The sequence below is a fragment of the Prionailurus bengalensis genome, chromosome C2 (assembly GCF_016509475.1).
Source record: "Prionailurus bengalensis isolate Pbe53 chromosome C2, Fcat_Pben_1.1_paternal_pri, whole genome shotgun sequence".
NCBI classification, from domain to species: domain Eukaryota; kingdom Metazoa; phylum Chordata; class Mammalia; order Carnivora; family Felidae; genus Prionailurus; species Prionailurus bengalensis.
Window position 1 is genome coordinate 100,570,702 of NC_057350.1, and position 26,390 is coordinate 100,597,091.

A 26,390-nucleotide genomic window follows, 5' to 3' on the forward strand; every position below is an offset into this window, starting at 1 on the left:
TATGATTTATTTATTTATTAAATTTTTATTTAATTTGTTTTTTTAATTTATATCCAAGTTAGTTAGCATATAGAACAACAATGACTTCAGGAGTAGACTCCTTAATGCCCCTTACCCATTTAGCCCATTCCCTCTCTCACAACTCTTCCAGCAACCCTCAGTTTGTTCTTTATCTTTAAAAGTCTCTTATGTTTTGGTCCAGCCTCCTGGTTTTATATTATTTTTGCTTTCCTTCCCTTATGTTCATCTGTTTTGTATCTTAAACTCCTCATATGAGTGAAGTCATATGATATTTGTCTTTCTCTGACTACTTTTGCTTAGCATAATACCCTCTAGTTCCATCCACCTAGCTGCAAAGGGCAAGATTTCATTCTTTTTAATTGCTGAGTAATACTCCATAGTGTGTGTGTGTGTGTGTGTGTGTGTGTGTACCACATCTTCTTTACCCATTCATCCATCAATGGATATTTGGGCTCTTTTCATACTGTGGCTATTGTTGATAGTGCTGCTATAAACATTGGGGTGGGTGCATGTGCCCCTTCGAAACAGCACACCTGTATCCCTTGGAAAATACCAAGTAGTGCAATTGCTGGGTGGTAGGGTAGTTCTCTTTTTAATTTTTGAGGAACCTCCATACTATTTTCCAGAGTGGCTGCACTAGTTTGCATTTCCACCAGCAATGCAAATAAGATCCTCTTTCTTCGCATCCTCGCCAACATCTGTTGTTGCCTGAGTTGTTCATGTTAGCCATTCTGATAGGTGGTATCTCATTGTGGTTTTTATTTGTATTTCCCTGATGATAAGTGATGTGGAGCATTTTTTCATGTGTCAGATGGCCATCTGAATGTCTTCTTTGGAGAAGTGTCTATTCATGTCTTTTGCCCATTTCTTCACTGGATTATTTGTTTTTTGGCTGTTGAGTTTGATAAGTTTTTATAGATTTTGAATACTAACACTTTATCTGATATGTTGTTTGCAAATATCTTCTCCCATTCCATTGGTTGCCTTTTAGTTTTGCTGACTGTTTCCTTTGCTGTGCAGAAGCTTTTTATTTTGATGAGGTCCCATGAAGATTTTTTTCTTAATTACAAGTATGTTTAAAAGATAAAACACTGTTTTATTTTCATTACTTTTTAATTCCAAAAAGATTGAAATAAATCACATTAAAAGTTGAAAATCTAACACACACTGAACTGATTTCTTGGTTCTTCTTTCATCCAACAAAAATAGCCTTACTTTTTTGTTGAACTTCCAACTATAATGGATCAGAAAGAACATGGCCATTATAGGAAGATACACTTGATCCTTGCCATATAGTTTCCAAGGTGATTAATTCCACCATGTCTCTATTTCCCTAATAAAACCTACCTCACATCTTTATTGGGAAAACATGTCCAGTAAGTAATATGAATTCTACTGTGGAAAGCCTGTAGGCAACAGCCAGAGTGGCTTTGGTGGTTATAGGACAGTGCTGTTATCACCTTTACCATTGCTGTTGTCATCTACTTATTCGTCACACTTTCCACTTATTAAATGTTTTATTAAGACTAAGGCCCATTTGTTAAATACTTTATTAATGTTTACTATTAAATATTCTATTATGATTCTAAACATTCTATATAGATATTTCATGCATTCTTTACAATGAATGTGTGTAAAATGCATTAATATTCATATTCTACAAATAAATTGATGATTGGGGAGTTTAGGCAAATTGCCCAAGATCACACAGCCAATAACATTGTTTTTCTGAGAGAGAGAGAAAGAAATTGTGCACAAGAATGTGAGTGGGGGAGGGGCAGAGGAAGAGGGAGAGAGAGAATCTTTTTTGGGAGGGAGGGTAGGGGAAAGAGAATCTTAAGCAAGTTCCATCCATGCCCAGCATGGAGCCCCATGCTGGGCTTGATCTCACACCATGAGATCATGACCTGAGCTGAAATCCAGAGTTGGACGCTTAACTGATTGAGTCACCTAGGTGCCCCGCAATAGTATTTTTAGTAAATACCTTTTCTACCTTGTTTCTTGATATTAAAGTTGTTTCTAAATTATGGTACCTGAAATAATAGTTTAGAAACTTAAACTGTGAGATAAATACATTGTAACCAAGATCACTTGTTCCTCTTCTTCTTTATATAGCTACTATTTCTATGTAGAAAATAAATTTTTTCCACCTCTCAGATTAAGAAAGTTTTAAAATTTCTAATTTCAAGTAAATATTTATTAATTTTATATATTATATTTCATAATTTATATTTACTTCATAATTATATATTCATATAAAATGTCAAAAATATATCTGATCATAGGAAGATAATTATTTCTATAGCTATAATAATAAAACAACATACAATTTAACAGAAAATAATGTATTTTTTAAATTTATGTATTTTGAGAGAGACAGAGACAGCATGAGCGGGGAGGGGTAGAGAGAGAGGGACAGAGAGAATCTCAAGCAGGCTCCACACTGTCAGCACAGAGCCTGATACAGGGCTCAAACTACATCAGCATGAGATCGTGACCTGAGCCAAAATTCAGAGATGCTTAACTGACTGAGCCACTCAAGTGCCCCAGAAACAAATATTTGTAATTCTTTAGCATTACTTCAGATAGTTTTACATAAAATTCATGAAAAAGTGTCCAAGGAACACTGTTTTTAAATTCACAAGTTATTAAATCTTACTAGCCAATGTAAAATGATTACCTTTTTGGTTTTTATTATGATACATCTGCTTCGTATATAAGAAATAAAACCCTATGACTGACTTAGCCGCAATTTGCAAGTCATTCAGAAATTACAGTCGTCATTGTCTCTAAGGAAGTCCAGGAGGGACTGCTTGAGCTGTACTTAGCATCTATGAGAACTGCAAAGTCCACTCTGTTCATCCTTCTTAAATTTCCTTTTCTAAGGAAAAGCCAGAAAACTGTAGCCAAGAAGCAGCACAAAAAGTAAGGTTTGCTTTCAACACCTGTCAGCTCATCTCAAACTTTTCCATGAATCAATAGCCAGTTCTGAATTAGTACATGCTTGTTAAAGATGTTTGGCTATACTGTTTGTCTTTCTTCATCAACAATATTACTATCTGAATTTTTTATATCTATTACTTTGTTTATATATTGTCTATCTCCACAAATTAAAATAATGGATCTCTGTGATCAGGGACCTTATCAGTCCTATTCACCGTTATATCCATTGTCCAGAGAGGAGTTCCTGGCACACACTAGGTGATAAAATTCAATGAAGAAATAACAAACAACTTCCTGAAAAAAAATTAGCTTGGTATTTTATTGTGGATTAAAAAATTTAACAAAACACTGCCTATTATGTGATACATTTCCAATTAAGAATAACCTCACTGTCTCACAAGTGAAGAGGTTACATTTAGTCTGGAGAGAAAAAAAAGGTGTTTGTTGTGGCAGTGAGTGTAGCTGGTTTCAAGAAAAAAAAATTATGTCATAAAAGAGAGTTTAGATATATTCTATGTGGGCACAAAGCAGAGAACCTTTGGGTAAAATTCATATAGAGACCATTTTTAACAGTATAAAAAAAGAAAAAAAACATATTTCTCTTTGAGAAAGAATAAAAAATATCCACAGTGCCTGGAATTCTAGCAGGGCCTGAATACAGGTCTGTTTTATCAAGTAGAATTAGTAATGAATAAAGTTGTCAGGGATTGGAATGACCTGGTCCAGAATGTGACACACATCCCATTATGGAAAGTGAATGAACAGAAGCTGGAATATCTTTATGTAGATATTTTACAGGGAATAAAATACTGCATAGGAGATTGGACAACATTACTTCAGGAAACCTTTATTTATTATTGATTAAAAATATTAAAAAAAATTTAAGTAATAGAAAAGCTAGAAAAAAATCCAGAAAAGAGTTAAGAACAGAAAATCATTGATTATAAAACATTTCCAACTCCATGTTAATAAATAAATATAATTATTTAATGAGAAATGATTGATGCTGGGATAGGACATCATAAAAATTTTAAATAATATTTTAAAAAATATGGATAGGATAATTTCTAATCTATTAATTATTGTTCAAGTAATGTAATAGAATTATTGAAAAACAGCATCCTATTTTATATTGTAGATAGAAAATATATAATTTACTGTTATCTCTCCAATGTTCATATAGACTTAATATCACTTAGATCAAATGTTTTTACCTCTCATTAAAATGAAATAAGATTGGTTTGTATGTATAACTATTTTAATGATTAGAAATTAAATATGCTTGAGTGCTTACTTTGGAAAATTCATTGAGTATAATTTGAAGCTCTGTATGTATGTGCATTGCCATAAAAGTTACTACTTAAATTATTTGTTATGCTGACAGTTTCTCCAAAAATGATATTATTGTTATCCATGTACCTTAATGTGGCACACTTGTTTCCATTACTTTACTTTCCCTAAAAACAATGCCCTGTAAATATACAAATAAAATCATATATAGATAGTTGAAAAATTATATTTTGTAATATATTAATTAGCTAAATCTTTCTTTGGACATTAGAAAAAAATATATTTATATATTTATACATAAAATTATAATAAGTTGAAATATAATCAATTTAATGGTTTACTTACTTCAGCAAGGTCTAGTAGGCTACCCCGTGCCTTTACTGAGCACTGACTATACTAGGCTATGGGAATGAACACACAGTCATGTTCTCCGCTCTCATGGAGCTTTTCAGTCTAATGGAAGTGATTACTCAAATATAGGGACCTCCAGTGAATAGTGATATAAAGAAAATAACTTTTAATTCAAGGAGAATTACTTGATATGCTCAAACTACCCATTAAAGAAAAAAAATTGCAATAATTGCGACTTTGTATAATTTTCTTAGAGCATTTGATTTCCCAAGTCTCTTCTAATGTTCAAGTGTTCCCTTAAAATCAAACTATTTTAAGATATATATGCTACTACAAAACTAAGTTTCCAGGACTTTTTCTTGGCATTTCCTAGGCTTATTCCTGAAACTGTGGGCTTGCTGCCATTATCTTTATGGCAGAGACTACAGCAAACCAACATGAAGTACAAAACTGATAGAATTTGGAAGACTCAAAAGAGAAACAAATTTGTTTCCAGTTTGGGATCATTTTCTTATCCATAATTAATGTTAAGTTTGCCTTTTATTAAAATAAGAGCTCTAGTGTTGTTATGTAAAAGTGCTTCTGGAATTTCTACAGACCCTTGGACTGTAGTGTCTCTGGGAATTCATGTGATCATATACAAATGATAGTGGTTGATCTATTGCCACTAGAAACAAAATTATAATGCAAATATAATGTATTTGGACACTTGGAAATTAGGCAAGATATATGGATGCACTTGCCAAGCTAACAAAGAGAAAAGAAGAAAGAAAAGAAGGAAAGGAGGAAGGAAGAAAGGGAGGAAGGGAGGGAGAATAAGTTTCTGCTTCTCTCTAAGGTTCTGCACAGGGGAGGAAGTGATAAATGAAACTAAAAAGCAACTTATGGAATGGGAGAAGATATTTGAAAATGATTTATGTGACAAAGGGTTACTATACAAATATACAAAGAACTTCTAAAACTCAACACCCAAAGCACAAATAATCCAATTAAAAAATGGGCAGAAGACAAGAACAGACATTTCTACAAAGAAGACATACAGATGGCCAACAGACACATGAAAAGGTGCTCAACATCACTGATCATCAGGGAAATACAATTCAAAACTACAATGAGATATTACTTCAGACCTGTCAGAATGGCTAAAAGCAACAGTACAAGAAATAACATGTGCTGGCATGGATGTGGAGAAAGAGGAAAGCTTTCGCACTGTTGGTGGGAATGCGCACAGGTACAGCCACTCTGGAAAACAATATAGATGCTCCTCCCCCCACAAAAAAACTACCCTATTATCCAGCAATTGTAAATACTGCTAGGTATTTACCCAAAGAATACAAAAATACTAATTCAAAAGAATACATGCACCTCAATGTTCATAGAGCATTATCTATGATAGCCAAATTATGGAAACAGCCCAAGTGTCCATCAACGGATAATGGATAAAGAAGTGGTATATATACACAATGGAATATTAGTCATAAAAAAATGAAATCTGGCCATTTGCAATGACATGGATAGATCTAAAAAGTATTATGGTAAGGGAAAGAAGTCAGACAGAGAAAGACGAATACCATATGATTTCATTTGTATGTGGAATTTTAAAAACAAAGCAAACAAACAAAGGGAAAAAAGAGAGAGGGGAAGGTGAAACAGACCTTAACTATAGAGAACAAACTGATGGTTACCAGTGGGGAGGTATGTGGGGGATGGGTAAAAACAGGTGATCGGGATTAAGGAGTGCACTTGCTGTGATAAGCACCAGGTGTATGCAGGTATTGAATCACTATATTTTACACCTGAAACTAATACCACACTGTATGTTAACTAATTGTAATTTAAATAAAAACTTTAAAAAGCACTAAATAAATAAATAAATCACTCTAGTGTTCAACCCAGTTCATTTTTTGGAGAGCTGGAGGAGCCAAACATTGCCTGGTATTCCTGTTTAACTCTCCAGATAATTAAACAAATCATTCTGTCCAAACAATGCAGAGGAAAGAAGAAAATAATTTACCAGACCAAGAAAGCTTTGGTCGTCCATCATACCATACTTTACCAGGATAGTAAAGATCTTAGAGATCTTTTGTTTGGCAACCGTTTGCTCTTTCAGCTGATAAACAACTGAAGATGTGCAGTGCAAACCAATTTCTAAATGGGAACTGCGTCTTGGAAATCAACTTGTTTCCATGACTCTATCCAACTATTGCAGTGCAGTGTTTAGGAGAGTGGGTTAAGTACAGTGGCCACATTTAAATAGTAATTAAGATTTAAAAGTTCTTACAAAACAGAAATGTGTTTTAAGTTGGGTAACTTTTTCTTAGTTATTAATTTAGGGAAAACAAAATACTACATCTCAGCAAAGGTGAATATGTATAGGAGGACTTAGATTTGGATTAAAAGGAGAAACATGTTTGTGTGTATTTGAAACATTTTCCCCCCCCCCCCTTTTTTTATTAAATATGATTGGGTTCAGCAACATTGATAACCAGTGCCAGGTTCTCTGTTAGGCACTAGTTAAAAAGAGGAAGACGAGGAAGAAAGAAGGAAGAAAGAAGAAAGAAAGAAGAAAGAAAGAAGAGGAAGAAGAAGAAGAAGAAGAAGAAGAAGAAGAACAAGAACAAGAACAAGAACAAGAACAAGAAGAACAAGAGGGAGGAGGAAGAGGAGGGGGAGGAGAGGGAAGAAGAGGGAGAAGGAAGAAGAAGGAAGAAGAAAGATGAAAGAAGAAGAAGGAAGAATATGGAAGAAGGAAGAAGAAAGAGGAGGAGGAGGGGGAGGAGAAAGAGGAAGAGGGAGAAGGAAGAAGAAGGAAGAAGAAGAAGAAGAAGAAGAAGAAGAAGAAGAAGAAGAAGAAGAAAAAGAAGAAGGAGGAGGAGGAGGAGGAGAGGAAGAGGAAGATGGGGGAGGAGGAGGAGAAGGAGGGGGAGGAGGAGGAGGAGGAGGAGGGTTAGGGTTAGGGGGAGGGGGAGGAGGAGGAGGAGGAGGAGGAGGAAGAGAAGAAGAAGAAGAAGAAGAAGAAGAAGAAGAAGAAGAAGAAGAAGAAGAAGTAGTAGTAGTAGTTGTTGTTGTTTAGACAAGTTTCCTGAAGAACTCTCCTCATGGGGCACTTTGGGTGGCTCAGTCAGTTAAGTGTCCAACTCTTGATTTCAGCTCAGGTCATGATTTCACAATTCGTGGGGTTGAGTCCCTTCTGGGGCTTTGTGCTGCCAGCCCAGAGCCTACTTGGGGTTCTCTCCTTCTTTTTCTAGCCCTCCTATTATGTCTCTCTCTCTCTCTCTCTCTCTCTCAAAATAAGTAAATACACTTAAAAATATCTTACCTTACCTTCAATATTCCACAGTTTTACTTTTTATGATCATCCTTTAGACTAGATGTTTCTTTCTTACCAGGCATCCACTTTCATAGCACATATCTAGCTATATTATATTATAATGGGCCTTTGCTTATTGCTAGTGCTGAAACCTCAGCCCATATGCTGCCTACCTTCAGTTACTACAGTTACTAATTATTCTCAAGGTTAGAAGATGATCTGCAGCTAAACATATCTCATTTAACTATGGTATTTATTTAACTGAAATCTAATCTGTTCCTTTTTATTAATGGTGAGTGAAAATAAACCTCCCTCTCTTTTTTTCTTCCATAGGTGGTTTAGCCTATTGATATGGTTTGTCTTTTGAGCAAATTTGGTAACAGGATCATACAGTTTTTTACATGGCCTTTAGGATTCTACTCTTTTCTTCCCTTCTTTTCTTTTCCTCTTCCTCTGATCTCTCTTTCTCTCATAAATATCTGTATTCCTATTTTTCTGTGGGGTTAAGAATGTATTCCAATCCACTAGTTAGGAATGATAAATAATAAAAATTTAATAACCAACTTGACCATGGACTGTATCCACGCAGTAGATTTATTTATTTATTTATTTATTTATTTATTTATTTATTTATTTATGTATTGTTTAGAAGATTCATTTATTGTAGGAAGTTCTTTGATTTCACATTCAGTTTCTTTTTTTTTTATGAAATTTATTGACAAATTGGTTTCCATACAACACCCAGTGCTCATCCCAAAAGGTGCCCTCCTCAATACCCATTACCCACCCTCCCCTCCCTCCCACCCCCCATCAACCCTCAGTTTGTTCTCAGTGTTTAACAGTCTCTTATGCTTTGGCTCTCTCCCATTCTAACCTCTTTTTTTTTTCCTTCCCCTCCCCCATGGGTTCCTGTTAAGTTTCTCAGGATCCACATAAGAGTGAAACCATATGGTATCTGTCTTTCTCTGTATGGCTTATTTCACTTAGCATCACACTCTCCAGTTCCATCCACGTTGCTACAAAAGGCCATATTTCATTTTTTCTCATTGCCACGTAATATTCCATTGTGTATATAAACCACAATTTCTTATCCATTCATCAGTTGATGGACATTTAGGCTCTTTCCATAATTTGGCTATTGTTGAGAGTGCTGCTATGAACATTGTGGTACAAGTGGCCCTATGCATCAGTACTCCTGTATCCCTTGGATAAATTCCTAGCAGTGCTATTGCTGGGTCATAGGGTAGGTCTATTTTCAATTTTCTGAGGAACGTCCACACTGCTTTCCAGAGCGGCTGCACCAATTTGCATTCCCACCAACAGTGCAAGAGGGTTCCCGTTTCTCCACATCCTCTCCAGCATCTATAGTCTCCTGATTTGTTCATTGTGACCACTCTGACTGGCGTGAGGTGATACCTGAGTGTGGTTTTGATTTGTATTTCCCTGATAAGGAGCGACGCTGAACATCTTTTCATGTGCCTGTTGGCCATCTGGATGTCTTCTTTAGAGAAGTGTCTATTCATGTTTTCTGCCCATTTCTTCACTGGGTTATTTGTTTTTCGGGTGTAGAGTTTGGTGAGCTCTTTATAGATTTTGGATACTAGCCTTTTGTCCGATACGTCATTTGCGAATATCTTTTCCCATTCCGTTGGTTGCCTTTTAGTTTTGTTGGTTGTTTCCTTTGCTGTGCAGAAGCTTTTTATCTTCATAAGGTCCCAGGAATTCACTTTTGCTTTTAATTCCCTTGCCTTTGGGGATGTGTCGAGTAAGAGATTGCTACGGCTGAGGTCAGAGAGGTCTTTTCCTGCTTTCTCCTCTAGGGTTTTGATGGTTTCCTGTCTCACATTTAGGTCCTTTATCCATTTTGAGTTTATTTTTGTGAATGGTGTGAGAAAGTGGTCTAGTTTCAACCTTCTGCATGTTGCTGTCCAGTTCTCCCAGCACCATTTGTTAAAGAGGCTGTCTTTTTTCCATTGGATGTTCTTTCCTGCTTTGTCAAAGATGAGTTGGCCATACATTTGTGGGTCTAGTTCTGGGGTTTCTATTCTATTCCATTGGTCTATGTGTCTGTTTTTGTGCCAATACCATGCTGTCTTGATGATGACAGCTTTGTAGTAGAGGCTAAAGTCTGGGATTGTGATGCCTCCTGCTTTGGTCTTCTTCTTCAAAATTCCTTTGGCTATTCGGGGCCTTTTGTGGTTCCATATGAATTTTAGGATTGCTTGTTCTAGCTTCGAGAAGAATGCTGGTGCAATTTTGATTGGGATTGCATTGAATGTGTAGATAGCTTTGGGTAGTATTGACATTTTGACAATATTTATTTTTCCAATCCATGAGCAGGGAATGTCTTTCCATTTCTTTAAATCTTCTTCAATTTCCTTCATAAGCTTTCTATAGTTTTCAGCATACAGATCCTTTACATCTTTGGTTAGATTTATTCCTAGGTATTTTATGCTTCTTGGTGCAATTGTGAATGGGATCAGTTTCTTTATTTGTCTTTCTGTTGCTTCATTGTTAGTGTATAAGAATGCAACTGATTTCTGTATATTAATTTTGTATCCTGCAACTTTGCTGAATTCATGTATCAGTTCTAGCAGACTTTTGGTGGAGTCTATCGGATTTTCCATGTATAATATCATGTCATCTGCAAAAAGCGAAAGCTTGACTTCATCTTTGCCAATTTTGATGCCTTTGATTTCCTTTTGTTGTCTGATTGCTGATGCTAGAACTTCCAGCACTATGTTAAACAGCAGCGGTGAGAGTGGGCATCCTTGTCGTGTTCCTGATCTCAGGGAAAAAGCTCTCAGTTTTTCCCCGTTGAGGATGATGTTAGCTGTGGGCTTTTCATAAATGGCTTTTATGATCTTTAAGTATGTTCCTTCTATCCCGACTTTCTCAAGGGTTTTTATTAAGAAAGGGTGTTGGATTTTGTCAAAGGCCTTTTCTGCATCGATTGACAGGATCATATGGTTCTTCTCTTTTTTTTTTTAATGTGATGTATCACGTTGATTGATTTGCGAATGTTGAACCAGCCCTGCATCCCAGGAATGAATCCCACTTGGCCATGGTGAATAATTCTTTTATATGCTGTTGAATTCGATTTGCTAGTATCTTATTGAGAATTTTTGCATCCATATTCATCAGGGATATTGGCCTGTAGTTCTCTTTTTTTACTGGGTCTCTGTCTGGTTTAGGAATCAAAGTAATAGTGGGTTCATAGAATGAGTCTGTAAGTTTTCCTTCCCTTTCTATTTTTTGGAATAGCTTGAGAAGGATAGGTATTATCTCTGCTTTAAACGTCTGGTAGAACTCCCCTGGGAAGCCATCTGGTCCTGGACTCTTATTTGTTGGGAGATTTTTGATAACCGATTCAATTTCTTCGCTGGTTATGGGTCTGTTCAAGCTTTCTATTTCCTCCTGATTGAGTTTTGGAAGAGTGTGGGTGTTCAGGAATTTGTCCATTTCTTCCAGGTTGTCCAATTTGTTGGCATATAATTTTTCATAGTATTCCCTGATAATTGTTTGTATCTCTGAGGGATTGGTTGTAATAATTCCATTTTCATTCATGATTTTATCTATTTGGGTAATCTCCCTTTTCTTTTTGAGAAGCCTGGCTAGAGATTTGTCAATTTTGTTTATTTTTTCAAAAAACCAACTCTTGGTTTTGTTGATCTGCTCTACAGTGTTTTTAGATTCTATATTGTTTATTTCTGCTCTGATCTTTATTATTTCTCTTCTTCTGCTGGGTTTAGGCTGCCTTTGCTGTTCCGCTTCTAGTTCCTTTAGGTGTGCTGTTAGATTTTGTATTTGGAATTTTTCTTGTTTCTTGAGATAGGCCTGGATTGCAATGTATTTTCCTCTCAGGACTGCCTTTGCTGCATCCCAAAGCGTTTGGATTGTTGTATTTTCATTTTCGTTTGTTTCCATATATTTTTTAATTTCTTCTCTAATTGCCTGGTTGACCCACTCATTCGTTAGTACGGTGTTCTTTAACCTCCATGCTTTTGGAGGTTTTCCAGACTTTTTCTGTGGTTGATTTCAAGCTTCATAGCATTGTGGTCTGAAAGTAAGCATGGTATAATTTCAATTCTTGTATACTTATGAAGGGCTGTTTTGTGACCCAGTATAAGATCTATCTTGGAGAATGTTCCATGTGCACTCGAGAACAAAGTATATTCTGTTGCTTTGGGATGCAGAGTTCTAAATATATCTGTCAAGTCCATCTGATCCAATGTATCATTCAGGGCCCTTGTTTCTTTATTGACCGTGTGTCTAGATGATCTATCCATTTCTGTAAGTGGGGTGTTAAAGTCCCCTGCAATTACCACATTCTTATCAATAAGGTTGCTTATGTTTATGAGTAATTGTTTTATATATTTGGGGGCTCCGGTGTTCGGCGCATAGACATTTATAATTGTTAGCTCTTCCTGATGGATAGACCCTGTAACTATTATATAATGTCCTTCTTCATCTCTTGTTACAGCCTTTAATTTAAAGTCTAGTTTGTCTGATATAAGTATGGCTACTCCAGCTTTCTTTTGGCTTCCAGTCGCATGATAAATAGTTCTCCATCCCCTCACTCTCAATCTAAAGGTGTCCTCAGGTCTAAAACGAGTCTCTTGCAGACAGCAAATAGATGGGTCTTGTTTTTTTATCCATTCTGATACCCTATGTCTTTTGGTTGGCGCATTTAATCCATTTACATTCAGTGTTATTATAGAAAGATACGGGTTTAGAGTCATTGTGATGTCTGTATGTTTTATGCTTGTAGTGACGTCTCTGGGACTTTGTCTCACAGGGTCCCCCTTAGGATCTCTTGTAGGGCTGGTTTAGTGGTGACAAATTCCTTCAGTTTTTGTTTGTTTGGGAAGACCTTTATCTCTCCTTCTATTCTAAATGACAGACTTGCTGGATAAAGGATTCTTGGCTGCATATTTTTTCTGTCTAGCACCCTGTAAATCTCGTGCCAATTCTTTCTGGCCTGCCAAGTTTCAAAAGATAGATCAGTCACGAGTCTTATAGGTCTCCCTTTATATGTGAGGGCACGTTTACCCCTTGCTGCTTTCAGAATTTTCTCTTTATCCTTGTATTTTGCCAGTTTCACTATGATATGTCGTGCAGAAGATCGATTCAAGTTACGTCTGAAGGGAGTTCTCTGTGCCTCTTGGATTTCAATGCCTTTTTCCTTCCCCAGTTCAGGGAAGTTCTCAGCTATTATTTCTTCAAGTACCCCTTTAGCACCTTGCCCTCTCTCTTCCTCCTCTGGGATACCAATTATGCGTATATTATTTCTTTTTAGTGTATCACTTAGTTCTCTAATTTTCCCCTCATACTCCTGGATTTTTTTATCTCTCTTTTTCTCAGCTTCCTCTTTTTCCATAACTTTATCTTCTAGTTCACCTATTCTCTCCTCTGCCTCTTCAAGCCGAGCTGTGGTGGTTTCCATTTTGTTATGCATTTCATTTAAAGTGTTTTTCAGCTCCTCGTGACTGTTCCTTAGTCCCTTGATCTCTGTAGCAAGAGATTCTCTGCTGTCCTGTATACTGCTTTCAAGCCCAGCGATTAATTTTATGACTATTATTCTAAATTCACTTTCTGTTATATTATTTAAATCCTTTTTGATCAGCTCATTAGCTGTTGTTATTTCCTGGAGATTCTTCTGAGGGGAATTCTTCCGCTTGGTCATTTTGGATAGTCCCTGGCGTGGTGAGGACCTGCAGGGCACTTCCCCTGTGCTGTGGTGTATTACTGGAGTTGGTGGGCGGGACCGCAGTCAGACCTGATGTCTGTCCCCAGCCCACCGCTGGGGCCACAGTGAGACTGGTGTGTGCCTTCTCTTCCCCTCTCCTAGGGGCGGGATTCACTGTGGGGTGGTGTGGCTCGTCTGGGCTACTTGCACCCTGCCAGGCTTATGATGCTGGGGATCTGGCGTATTAGCTGGGGTGGGTAGGCAAGGTGCACGTGGGCAGGAGGGGCAGGCTTAGATTGCTTCTCCTTAGGTGATCCACTTCAGGAGGGGCCCTCACACAGTAGATTTAGATGCAAGAAGTCATTGTTAAAGAATTTCTGTATTACTGACAACTGTGTTGTACTAATACAGTCCTGCCCTTCTGGGTACCCAGACTTTTGCCTAGAATAATGAACTGTTGGAGTAAGGAGGAAACTTAACAAACCAATGAATCTAGAGACTTGTTCGTCCATAATTACTTCTCTCATCTCCACAGTTTGCACTGGAAATGTCAAGAGATGGAAGGAAGCAAACAACAAAAGTGAACTAGGTTTAGATATTTGCATTAAATATAATTTAAATTGCAAATAATCTATTTATAAAAAACTCTCTATGCACAACTACATTATTATACACTACATATTGCTTTAGTAACTAATATTTTTGCCCTTATTGCCTACAAAGGGAGAACAGTACGACCATAAAAACCTTCCTAACAAACTACAGTGAATCTAGATGAGGCCAAAAATGAACCTTGGAAAAGAGCTGAGTTTCAGTCTGTGAACAGGGCTTATGAAAAACTCAGAAAGTCATGCATATTGTGACTCCTCATCAGCTGATGTAGGACTTGGACATTAAATGCATTATTACTTTAGACACTTAAAGAGCTAATGTGAGTTTTCAAATTTTTAACCTGAGAAGAGTATTATTTACAAGACTTTTTGTCATCTTAACACATGAGAATAAAGTTAATTCCTCTCTTCTAATACTGTGAAAATTAATATTTTATAACTGATATTAAATTCATCTAAAATACATCCAAAGTTCTGAAGGCTAGTCACTTAGTTCTCATTTAAGCAAGGATTTATTGAACGTATAGTTTCTGTGCAGGCTTATGATACATGCTGAATATGCAAAAATAAGTAAGATGTTATTTACTCTAAAGCTCAAAATATAGTTGTTATCTATATAATCTGGTACTGGTACTCTTACAGTGAGTTTCAATAGTATGAAATAAATTACATTTGTATATAAGTGATATTTGTTCAATTGTTTTTGGTACCTCTAATATTCGAGTTGCAGAATACACACACACACACACACACACACACACACACACACAGAGTCAGGAGTCAGATACATAGAAATGTGCATGTTTGTGTGTTTGTATGCAAAGAAAAATTATTTAAATTATTCCATTTGTCTTTAAAGATTCATCTTGGAAACTTGTAGAAACGATAAAGTTCAGTATAAGTTCTATGAAATTAATTGATCAACCTAGGATACAGCCTTATAGATTAAAATGGAGGGAGTATGTTTGAATTATTGGGAATGCATTCACAAATTAATACTAAGTCGATTTAAGAGAATTCAGTGGATATTTAGTTGGTTATATGATTAAGAATATATGTTACAATTGGGGCACCTGGGTGGCTCAGTTGGTTGAGCGTCCAACTTCAGCTCGGGTCATGGTCTCTCAGTTCCTGAGTTTGAGCCCCATGTCCCCGCGTTGGGCTCTGTGCTGACAGCTCAGAGCCTGGAGCCTGCTTTGGATTCTGTATCTCTCTCTCCTCCTCCCCTGCTCATGCTCTGCCTCTCTTTGTCTCTCAAAAATAAATAAATGTTAAAAAAATTTTTTAAAAGAATAAATGTTACTATTAATTTAATTAAAAAAGCTATTGTTTGGTCAGTTTTAAAGATTGAATAGTTTTTAGCACACTTAAATGAAATCAATAATGGCACTTTGTCAAATTTATAAATATAGTCATAGAAAATGTGTCTAGAAGGAATAAAACTACTTCAAAATGTATTTAATGTCTATATTTATCGTAAGGAGTTGCCTGTATACAAAATCAAGCAAAGAATATGATCTTGAGAGAAACAGGATTTTATTTATCCCTTGCTATGTACTAGCATCACTGTTTTACCTGTCTTCATATTTTTCTAAAACAGATTATATTATGAATTCATGTTCATCATCATATACTTATATATGAAGAGAAAATTTGTTTACTATGTTAAATTGCTTTGTTTGCTCTTTACATAAATGTCAAAATAGAAGCAACTTGTGAAACTTTTCATTTTCTGCTACCACTACTAATCATGATATTATCTCCTTTTTAGTTTCTTTTTGATCAGTTTTGCTCAATTGGTTCCTAATTTTTTTCTAAGAATAATAAATCTGCACATCTCACTTTTTAAATGAGATCTCCTAGGCACAAATTTATGCTATGTTATCAATTATGTTTATTTAAATGTTAAATTGTCATGGCAAAAAATAGTTTACATGTAAGGCACATGTTAAAACTATCCCATAGACTCTTATAGTCATATAAGTCATCTTTGAAATATAATTTCCCATGTGGTGGTGGTTTTTAAATGTGAATATTTACTATAGTTAAAAACAAATGAGATAAACTACCATGATGTTGTGATGTTTCTTATTTTTTTCTTCATATTTATTTCCTAAATACTATGATTCAGCACAGTTTTAGGTTATAAATAAATGATGGTTTGCATGGAGCTTACTCTCTGTCTTAGCCCATTCTTGCGATACCAAGATACCACAGATGTGGTAGCTTATAAACAACAGCTTACACTTTTGGAGACTAGAAGTCAAAGATTAGGTTACCAGCATGGTCAGCTTCTGGTGAAGACCCTCTTCCTAACTGATAGCCAGCTCCTTCTCGTTGTGTCCTCACATGGTGGAAGGGGCAAAGGATCTCTATGAAACTTTTTATATAAAGACACCCGTCCCATTCATGAGGGCCTGCCTTTATGGCTGAAGCACTTCCCAAAGGCTCCAGCTTCTAAGACCATCACCTTATTTTGAGAGCATGCAAACATTCAGACCATAGCACTCTGTAATGAGGAAAGAGGAAAATGTGCAGTTAAAATAAATTTTGAGAATTATTCAGCCATAAAAAAGAATGAAATCTTGCTATTTGCAATGACATGGATGGAGCTAGAGAGTATTATGAAAAGTGGAATAAGTCAGAGAAAGACAAATACCAAAGGATTTCACTCATATGTGGAATTTAAGAACCAAAACAAACAAACAAAGGGAAAAGGGAGGCGAATCAAGAAACAGACTCTTAACTGTAGAGAACAAACTGATGGTTACCAGAAGGGAGGTGGGTGTGGGAATGGGTAAAATAGGTGATGAGGATTAAGGCATACACGTCCTGTGATGAGGATCAAGTGCTGTATGCGAGTGTTAAGTCACTATATTGTACTCCTGAAACTAATACTACACTGTATGTTAAGTAACCAGAATTTAAATAAAAACTTAAAAAGTAAATTTTGAAGTGTGAGGAAATCGAGACTGGCCATTTTAATGGAGTCATCAAGGAAGGCCTGTCTGACAAGATGGTAAGAGGAGCATTAAACCAAGGAGCTACAATATAGGAAGGGACAGGTGCTGTGTGTCCTATGAATTCATTTATTGCAAGGTGTATATTTTTAAATGTCATTTCTGCATTGAAATTTGGAAACTGAGTCAGAATATTGGTGTTCCTGGGGAATAGTACCTTCAAGAGCTTGTGAATCCATTTGTAAGACAGAGATTCCCTCAGTAAAATAAAGATTAGCCACTAAATTCCAACTGTCTGCTTCCATTCTGTATTTGTATCTCAAATTTAACATGCAAAGAGCTGAATTCTCAATATTTTCCTCCAAATATGTTCTTCTTGCAGCAGTTTCTATCTCAGTAATGGCAACTCCATTCATCCTTCCAAATTTTCAGGCCAAAATCCTTGGTGTCATCCTTGACTGCTCTCTTTCTCTCTCTATTTACTCCATTGGCAAATTGCAAGGGTGCTCTCTACCTTCAATACACTCAAGATATGACCACTTCTCTCAACTTCTACTACTACCTACCTGGTTCAAACAACCATCATCTCTCACCTAAATTATACAGTGGTCTCCTAGGTGCTCTCTCTGATTCTGGCTTTGGATTCTCTGCAGTCTATTCCCAGAATTCCAGCCAGATAATCTTTTGAAAAATATAAGTGAGATCTTGTCTCTTCTTTGTGCAAACCCTCCAATTACTTCTCCCACTGAAAGTAGACATAAAAAGCTTACAAGGACCTATAGTTCACTAATTAATGTGGTCTCCTGTTACCTCTCCAACTTCCCCTCAGACTACTCCCTCCCTGGCTGGCTCTACTCTAGCCCCACTCTCTTACTCACTTTTCATGGAAAACTCCAGATGCTTATCTGTCTTGTAGCCTTTGCTTTCTAGCCCTTCTGTTGAAATGTTCTTCCTCCAAAAAATTGCAAATCTCAGTCCTCTTCTTCTTCAAGTCTTTACTTAAAAGTTCCTTTCCGATCAAATATTGCAGCTTCCCTACCCTGAGGTAGCCAAATCAAGGTTAATGGCTCAGGCCTTCAGACTTCCAAGTTAGCCCAAGATTTCTGACACTAGTTCCAAGTTCAAAGCCACCAGATCCACCCTCACTTCAGAATAGTGGGCTCTAAATTTGAAGTCTCTGTGAACTTCCTCAGATTTAATTATGCCCCAGAATGACTCACAGAACTCAGGAGAGTGCTATAATTACAATTGAAGTTTTGTTTTCTTCAATATTTATTTGAGAGAGAGAGAGGGCAATCTTTTTTAAAAGATTTCTTTATTTATTTTGAGAGAGAGCAGGGGAGGGGCAGAGAGAGAGAGAGAGAGAGAGAGAGAAGAGAGAGAGAGAGAGAGAGAGAGAGAGAGAGAGAGAGAGAATCCCAAGCAGGCTTTGTGCTGTCAGTGCAGATGAGGGACTCAATTTCACCAACTGTGAGATCATGACCTGAGCCGGAATCAAGAGTAGAAAACTTAACCGACTGAGCCACCAAGATGCTTCACAATTGCAGTTTTTATATAATAAAAGGGTATATATCAGAACCAGTCAAAAGAAGAGATACATAAAACAGGATCTGGTACTGACAAGATTCCAAAGGGAAAGCTTCTGGGACCTCATAGATGCATTACCTTCATGGCATTAATTGTGGCAATGTGTACATGGAGTATCACAAGCCCAGGAAGCTCACCTGAGCTTAAGGTTCAGAGTGTTATTGTAATTTCATTATATAGGCATAGTTGATTAAATTATTAGCCACTGTGTTTGAACTCAATCTTCAGCCCTCTTCCTCTTCCTGGAGGTCAGGTTGATATTACCTAGCTCAAAGTCTCAACCCTCTAATCACATGGTTGGTCCTTCTGGAATGGCTGGTTCCTTCCATAAGATATCAGTGTGAACAGCCCCACCCTGAGTCAAGCCTTTAGCAAAAGCCATTGATGCCCACCATGAGTCGCCGTGTTAGCATAAACAGTTCGGTATGGTGCAAAATTCCACACATTCAGAGGTTACCTCATAGGACCTATGGACCAAGGCCAATCAAATTCATTATTGCATATTCCTTCACCACTGCCCCCTCTCTAGAACTATTACTACCCAACATATTGTATTTTCCTTATTTATCTTGTTTATTGTCTATCTTCCTCAAAGAATGAATACTGCAAGGGGCAAGAGTTTTTATTTTTGTCTTTGTTGATTTTCTGTAACTTAAATAAACCTGAAATCGTATGCATTCAGTATTTGTTGAATGAATAGATGATTTTTTTTGCTAAATTCAGATTCTCTAATAGCCCTTCTACTCTTTAAATTAATATACAATTTTATTCAAATGTGACTTAACATAGAATATAAATCTATAAACATTTTCATATTTAAGAAATTATCCAGTGTCATCTGTAGCCCTCTCACAGGAGTGGAATATTTCAGATGGCCTTTCAATTTACAACTACTAATCATGGCTTTATCTTACTAGAAATATGTTCACTTTAAAATCATTGTATAGCTTTCTTAGATACCATTGTCTCAAAATTCTTAATCAAAAAGAATCTTAATTCTTATGTTAAGATTGATAGGCAATCCTGGGATTTATAATCCCAAGAAAACTTGATGCACAGAGCTGAATGCATACTTTTTCTTCATATCAGGCATCCTGAGTCAATTAAAGTCTTTTTTATAAGTCTATTCATAAAATAAGACATCAAATCTTTGCTCAAATATCAATGACAAGCAGGTAATTTCCTGAAATACAGATGTTAGGAAAATACCCTGCCTTTTTGGTTAAACAAGCTGTGTCTTAAAAATTTCAAACCTACATAAGAGGAAAAGTGTAATGAATGATATTTAGACCACTTATGTACACCGCAAAGTAGAGAAAAAAATTTCATAGTAAAAACAGAGCAGAGATTTCTCTATTTTATAAAAAAAAATTAGGTATTAGCACTTTGAAGTCTCTATTTTGTGACAAGAACAGGAAATATTTTTAAAAAACAGCAAAGCCAAGATGTTTAAATATATCTTATAGTTTTGAGACTAAAATTATATAGTGTTTCAGAATTGTGTATCTGGAAAATACGTTGTATTTCATAAAGTCTTTAATTGATGCGGATAGAAAGTGAATTATATCTCTTGTTAAGTTTTAAATTCTTCGAAGATTTCTTCAAATTATACAGTAAAATGCTCCATCGCTTCAATAGCTATTTCAATCACTTTTTGAAAACTATATCTGCATCCATAGGCAAAGGAATTTTATTATCTCTGAATTGCATTTTGGAATTTCATGAGTTATTTCATAGAACAAAGTTTGTCAAATGAACATGGGCAGTGCCAATAGTGCTTTGCTCTTGAACTCAAGTACGAGTCAGCTCACTTTAAGTCACCATTTGCAGCAGCTAGAAATGAATGAGCAGTTAAAATCGTGCCATAAGTTAATTAGAGTGGAATTAGAAGGAAAGTGGGCAATTTAGGAACATAAGAATTGCTGTACCGAATCAGACCAATGGTTCTCCTGGTTTAATATCCAGCCTCCAGCAGCTGTACTTGTTAGCTTCTAAAGCTTTAAAAGAAAGGGAAAAGACTACATAATTCACCTAGACAAGTGTGCCATCTGTGATCCAGAGAAATTTTCTTCATGACCTCTCTCAAATAATACCCTAAAGCAGGAGGTTTCAATCCTGTTATGATATTGGTTTAGCTTGAATAGCTCTGGTTATTAATAATTCTTTTTAACCATCCAATTCCTACATAAAATCAACTAGTCCATCAAGAAGCTATTTATCTCCAAAGCTCCTGAATTCATGGTTGAATATGTCTACTTTTATGATAAAATATGAATTTATGGTGCTTATTCGATACAAGTTCTTGATGGCAAAATGTGCCTGTAGATAACCACGCTGAATGAATGCCTGCTTCTCTTTCCAAAATCTACTGAGTTCACAGGCTTTTGGAAAACAAAACAAAACAAAACAACAAAAAAAACCCTTGTATCTGCTGTCACTACTCCGGACTTTCTGTCCATACCAATCTACAGAACTATTAGAATGACAAAGAAATTTGTGCATTGAATTTTTAGAAAAGTTCAACTAGAGTTTTTCTTACATAATTTTACTTAAGGTAGACTCTAGGAGAAAGGAATGAATTACTTATCCTTATCACTTTAGTCTTCTGTTTATGATAGAAATACCTGTGACTATAGGTTCTTGATTATTCTGGATAACTTCCAGGTCAGTATTTCTAAAATGTTATGTTCAAAATAAGCCATTTAGTCAAAAATCCCTTAAGAATAATAAATGCCTACAGTTGTACTTCAAACCATTTTCCTAGGCTGTCAGATGTTAATGCAGTAACACTGATATCCTGAAGCTGTAACTCTAATAGGATGTCCTTTATCCTATATTCCAAGAAAACTAGTTTTTTCATTGTTATTTGACCTAAGATGAACACTCATTATTTATACTTATGTTAATTGTTTTCCCCTTCTCTAGTTTTTCCAACTTCTCTTCCTGGATCAGTTCTTTATTTGCTCTTCTTATGTCAGTTAGAATCTCCTTCCTTCAGGTAATTTTCTTGCAAGCATGTAGTGATTGTTCCCTCTTCTGACAATTTGTGTCCCTTTGTTTATGTTTGGTTTAGGCTACCATACATTGATTCTTTGTCTTCACGAATGTTGTTCCTTGCACATATGTACATATGTTTCCCATATTTGTATTTCTAGATCTTAGAGCAGAATCTAATTCATAATCATAGCATAAAAGTTCATTAAAGGGAAATCTAGGGACTCACCAGTGGCTATTTGGAGTCTCAAAATGTTTACTCTTTGAATTTGTGTTTGTGTGATCTAGGTAAGAACATATTATTGAGTGCTACAAAGGTGCAAATAAACCCCAAACTATAAATTTCTAAAAAATAGAGAGGTGCCTGTGTGACTCATTCCGTTGAGTGCCCCACTTCAGCTCAGGTCATGATCTCATGGTTCGTGGGTTTGAGCCCTGCACTGGGCTCTGTGCTGACAGCTCAGAGCCTGGAGCCTGCTTCAGATTCTGTGTCTCCCTCTCTCTCTGCCCCTCCCCCACTCATGCTGTGTCTCTCAAAAATGAATGTTAAAAAACATTTAAATTTTTTTTCTAAAAAATAGAGACGTTTTATTGATTTAAAAATCACAATGAAAGATATAGGAAATATCAGCACAAAAAGAGAATATAAAAAAGAGAATTGGAATTGACCTAGACCCATGCTATTAGGAAATGAAGGGATTCCAAGCAGAGTAGCTGTGACAAGGGCAAGGAAGTGAAATAAAGGAGGGAATTACTAAGGAACTGTCCCTAATTCCTGTTGGTTGCTTTATGCAGAGACTATCTGAAAATAAGCTTGGAAATATGGGTGGCACCATATTAATTAAATTTATCTGAACCCACAGTGAATCACTGAAACAATTTTTAATCAGTGAGCAGATCTATAAGAATGTAAGATCAAATTAAAAGTGAGACTGGGGCACCTTGGTGGCTCAGTCAGTTAAGCATTTGACTCTTGATTTTGGCTCAGGTCATGATCTCAGGGTTCATGGGTTTGAATCCCTCATCAGGGACTCTGCACTGACAGTGCAAAACCTACTTGGGAGTCTCTGTCTCCCTCTTTCTCTGCCTCTCCCCCCGCCTCTCTCTCTCTCAAAAGAAATAAATGAACCACTATCTTTAAAAGTGAGACTGAAGGCAGTTTCCTATAGTAATGAAGTTATTGCATAATAAGATGTGTAATCAGTCACAAACTCAGACAGTAATGACAGGAACAAATAGAACAATATAGATGCAAGATATTGAGAAAATGGTATTAATCTTCATTGTGAAAAGATTGGATCTGAGGTAAAGGAATAAAAGGAAACAAAAAGAATACTGACCCTTCAAGCTTGTTTAAGCTTGTCTATTCCTGAAATGGAAAAAAAATTTTTTTCTTCCTTGTATGTTAAGCCAAAATGCATGGAAAAAGTTTTTCTTTAAATTTTAATTCCTACACTTTTAACTAATTTAATGCTTCAAGTTACTGAAAACATTCTACCCAGTTCATTTTTACTTGACCTCATCAAAACAAATCCACATTTTTTCTGACTTTTTAAAAGCTCTTGTTGGTTTTTGAGAACAATATTCTAACAATGATTTTAGTAGAACTATACTGTGTCTCTTTAATTTTTTAGAAATCCAAATGGAACCCAGAACAACAGCACACGATGGCCTGCCTTCAGAAGCACCGATCAAAAATATTTAACCTTGAATGCAGAGTCACCAAAAGTATACACTAAACTACGTGCTCAACAATGCCGATTCTGGACACTATTTTTTCCCAAAGTCTTGGAAATGACAGGTATGTGCTTTTTAGTAGTTGGTCAAGTAATTGATTGTGGATTATGTAAAAGGGAGAAAAGGTAGACTATCCAAGGCACAGTGATGGTATTAACTTGTGATTTTACAATTACTTGATTCCAGTGAGTAGATAATTTTAACAACTTTCTTCCAGCAAGTTTAGATGTGTTTTGAGGTCTTACTATATGAGTAGCACTTTAGTAGTAAAGAAAACTAAAAGAGAAATTCTCCCGTAGAGGAACATAAAACGTGGTAGTGGAACTAAAATAGGGCACTGCTTGCTAACACATTAGTTAGTCTATGTGTAACTAATTAATGGATAAATGAACAAATAAATATATAAAGTAAGCAATGTATAGAACTAAAAATATAATTAATAAAATATAGAATGAAATATAATTTATACTCAAAGAGAGGTAAAAACAAATTTATTGATAAACAGAACTCTTGATTTCTAAGGGGGGAAAAAACCCTCCAGAATTAAATGTTTAAAAGCAGACTCCAAAAATTTCTAAATATTCTGAGGTTAGAGATATTTATCTTGAACACATACATGTATTCCATAATACAATAAACAGACAATAATTTAGTTAGCTAATCTTTTTTTTTTTTTTTTTTTAAATTTTTTTTTCAACGTTTATTCATTTTTGGGACAGAGAGAGACAGAGCATGAACGGGGGAGGGGCAGAGAGAGAGGGAGACACAGAATCGGAAACAGGCTCCAGGCTCTGAGCCATCAGCCCAGAGCCCGACGCGGGGCTCGAACTCACGGACCGCGAGATCGTGACCTGGCTGAAGTCGGACGCTTAACCGACTGCGCCACCCAGGCGCCCCTAGTTAGCTAATCTTTAAGAAAGGATTCCATAAGCTTATACAAGGAAGTGCTAGGAAAACTGGTTCATATTATTATGTTATTTCAAAATTCATTAGTAAGAAGATATTTAAATCTACTCGAGCAATCAGCTTGAATGATCACCTCTTCTGTGAGGAAATGACATGTGTATCTCACTCACTTGCTGGTTTTAAAACGCCCAGCTGTTTCTAACCCATGTGACTCCTCAGGTCTTTATTTTTCAAGTAAAAGTAATTGACTTTCAAACATCAGACATATTGCTGCCCCATTCCTTTAGACTTTACCACTCTGTTCATCATAATACTCTGCAATTTTCAGGCTGTGTTAGACACCACAATATAGTAGCTGTTTTGGTTTAATGTTTAGAGAGGTTGGGGGTTAGTTTCAGGCAAATATGGGCATCTCAGAGCTATATTTGATTGTTTAATATGTGTTTTAATTATCAGACATTACTCACCAAAATTATAATTATGTACTCCATCTGTTTGGGAGATGTTTCTGATATACCCGTGCTCTGTGTATTACCAAATGTTCTGTGACATAATATATATCCAGAGATGGGTTTCTGCATCCCTTGGCAAACCTACAGTGCTGCCCTTGTGTCCTCCGGGTGTGAATAACAATGAGGTAACATGTTTAAACTGCCAAGAGACCAAAAGAGGTACCATTTAACATATCACAGATGGCACATTCTTAATCTTTACTTAAAATATTTTTAAATGAGAAGGTTGTACTTGAGGGACAATGAAAGGGGAGTGGGGAGGATTTTCAATGACTAACTTATCATAAGCCGAATTGACTTGTTCTGGTTTGAGCTTGTGCAGCCTATTGTAATTTATTTGTTGACAAAATAAAACTTCAGTATCAACAATTTTTGAAGATGTACTTCAAAATCCCTATCTTTAAATAGTGAATTGTCATAAAGCAGGTTGAATAAACAAACTGTTAAGTTTTTGGCTAGCTGCCACTCCTTCCTATCCAGTGTTGAACCACTCCCTAGTTGAGCAACACTGAGCTGTTTGGAAATACCATACCTTGCTCTGGGTTTGTACGGTGCTTTGGAATAGTTCCAAAGTGTCTTTAAAAAACACAATTTTATACTTTAGCATTTTTCAGATAATTCTCCCCAAAAAGTTATATTCAATATATTTTAAAAAATTTAAAGTAAATGCATGATATGATTGTTGTAAAAATCAATGTCTTCATTAATAATCAACAACTTTTTTACATTTAAACAAAACCAGTTTGAAGTTACATGTTTTTAGGTTTTACAAATAAATAATGTAGGGGGATTAAAAAGATTAAGAAAACATGTTCTTACCATATTTTGTGTATTTCAAGTTGCAAAACCTCATACATTTCAGTCTTTGATATTTTGAAAATTGGGGTTATTCAGATGACCTGCGCTGACGTTTCTATGGCAATATTATTAAATGCACACACACACACACACACACGCACACGCACACGCGCGCACACACACACAAAACAGCTCTACACATAAAGGAAAAAAAAACACTAACTGGATTTCTTAAAAGGAGAAATATTTACCTCACTCAAGATGGAAACCCAATGAGCTTTATAAGTACCACTTGAGCAGTAGTTTACTTTTGAGCAATAAATGTTCTCAAATAAAATGATCCTTAAGATTTGTTTAAACACATGAATTCTAGCCCTTAACTTTCAGACTATACTTCAGCATATGCCTGTGCTATTATTGCATGCACCTGCAAGAAATAAAATGTGCAGTATTTGTTTCAGATGTTATCAACAATTTTCACTCAAAATGTAACTGCACAGTACTTCATAATTGTTTGCAAAAGAAAGAAAAGGAAGTAGAGAAATGATCCATTCAATGTCAATAAGATACCAATATTTTTCACTAAAAGTGAAAGAGTAAATTTACCTAAAGGAAAAACCACTTTGACCTTCAAATCTTCCCAATGAAGAAAAGCATTAGATCTAGTGTTGTTTTCCTTTG

General features: G+C 35.9%; 1 protein-coding gene across 1 annotated transcript in view; it reads left to right on the top strand.

Moving 5' to 3' along the window:
* Positions 1–26,390, top strand: part of BCHE (butyrylcholinesterase) — a 68,854-nt gene that overhangs the window by 38,149 nt on the left and 4,315 nt on the right. The window contains exon 3 of the mRNA XM_043594975.1: positions 23,391–23,557. Coding sequence (XP_043450910.1) covers positions 23,391–23,557 — 167 coding nt within the window. The remainder of the gene's footprint in view (positions 1–23,390; positions 23,558–26,390) is intronic.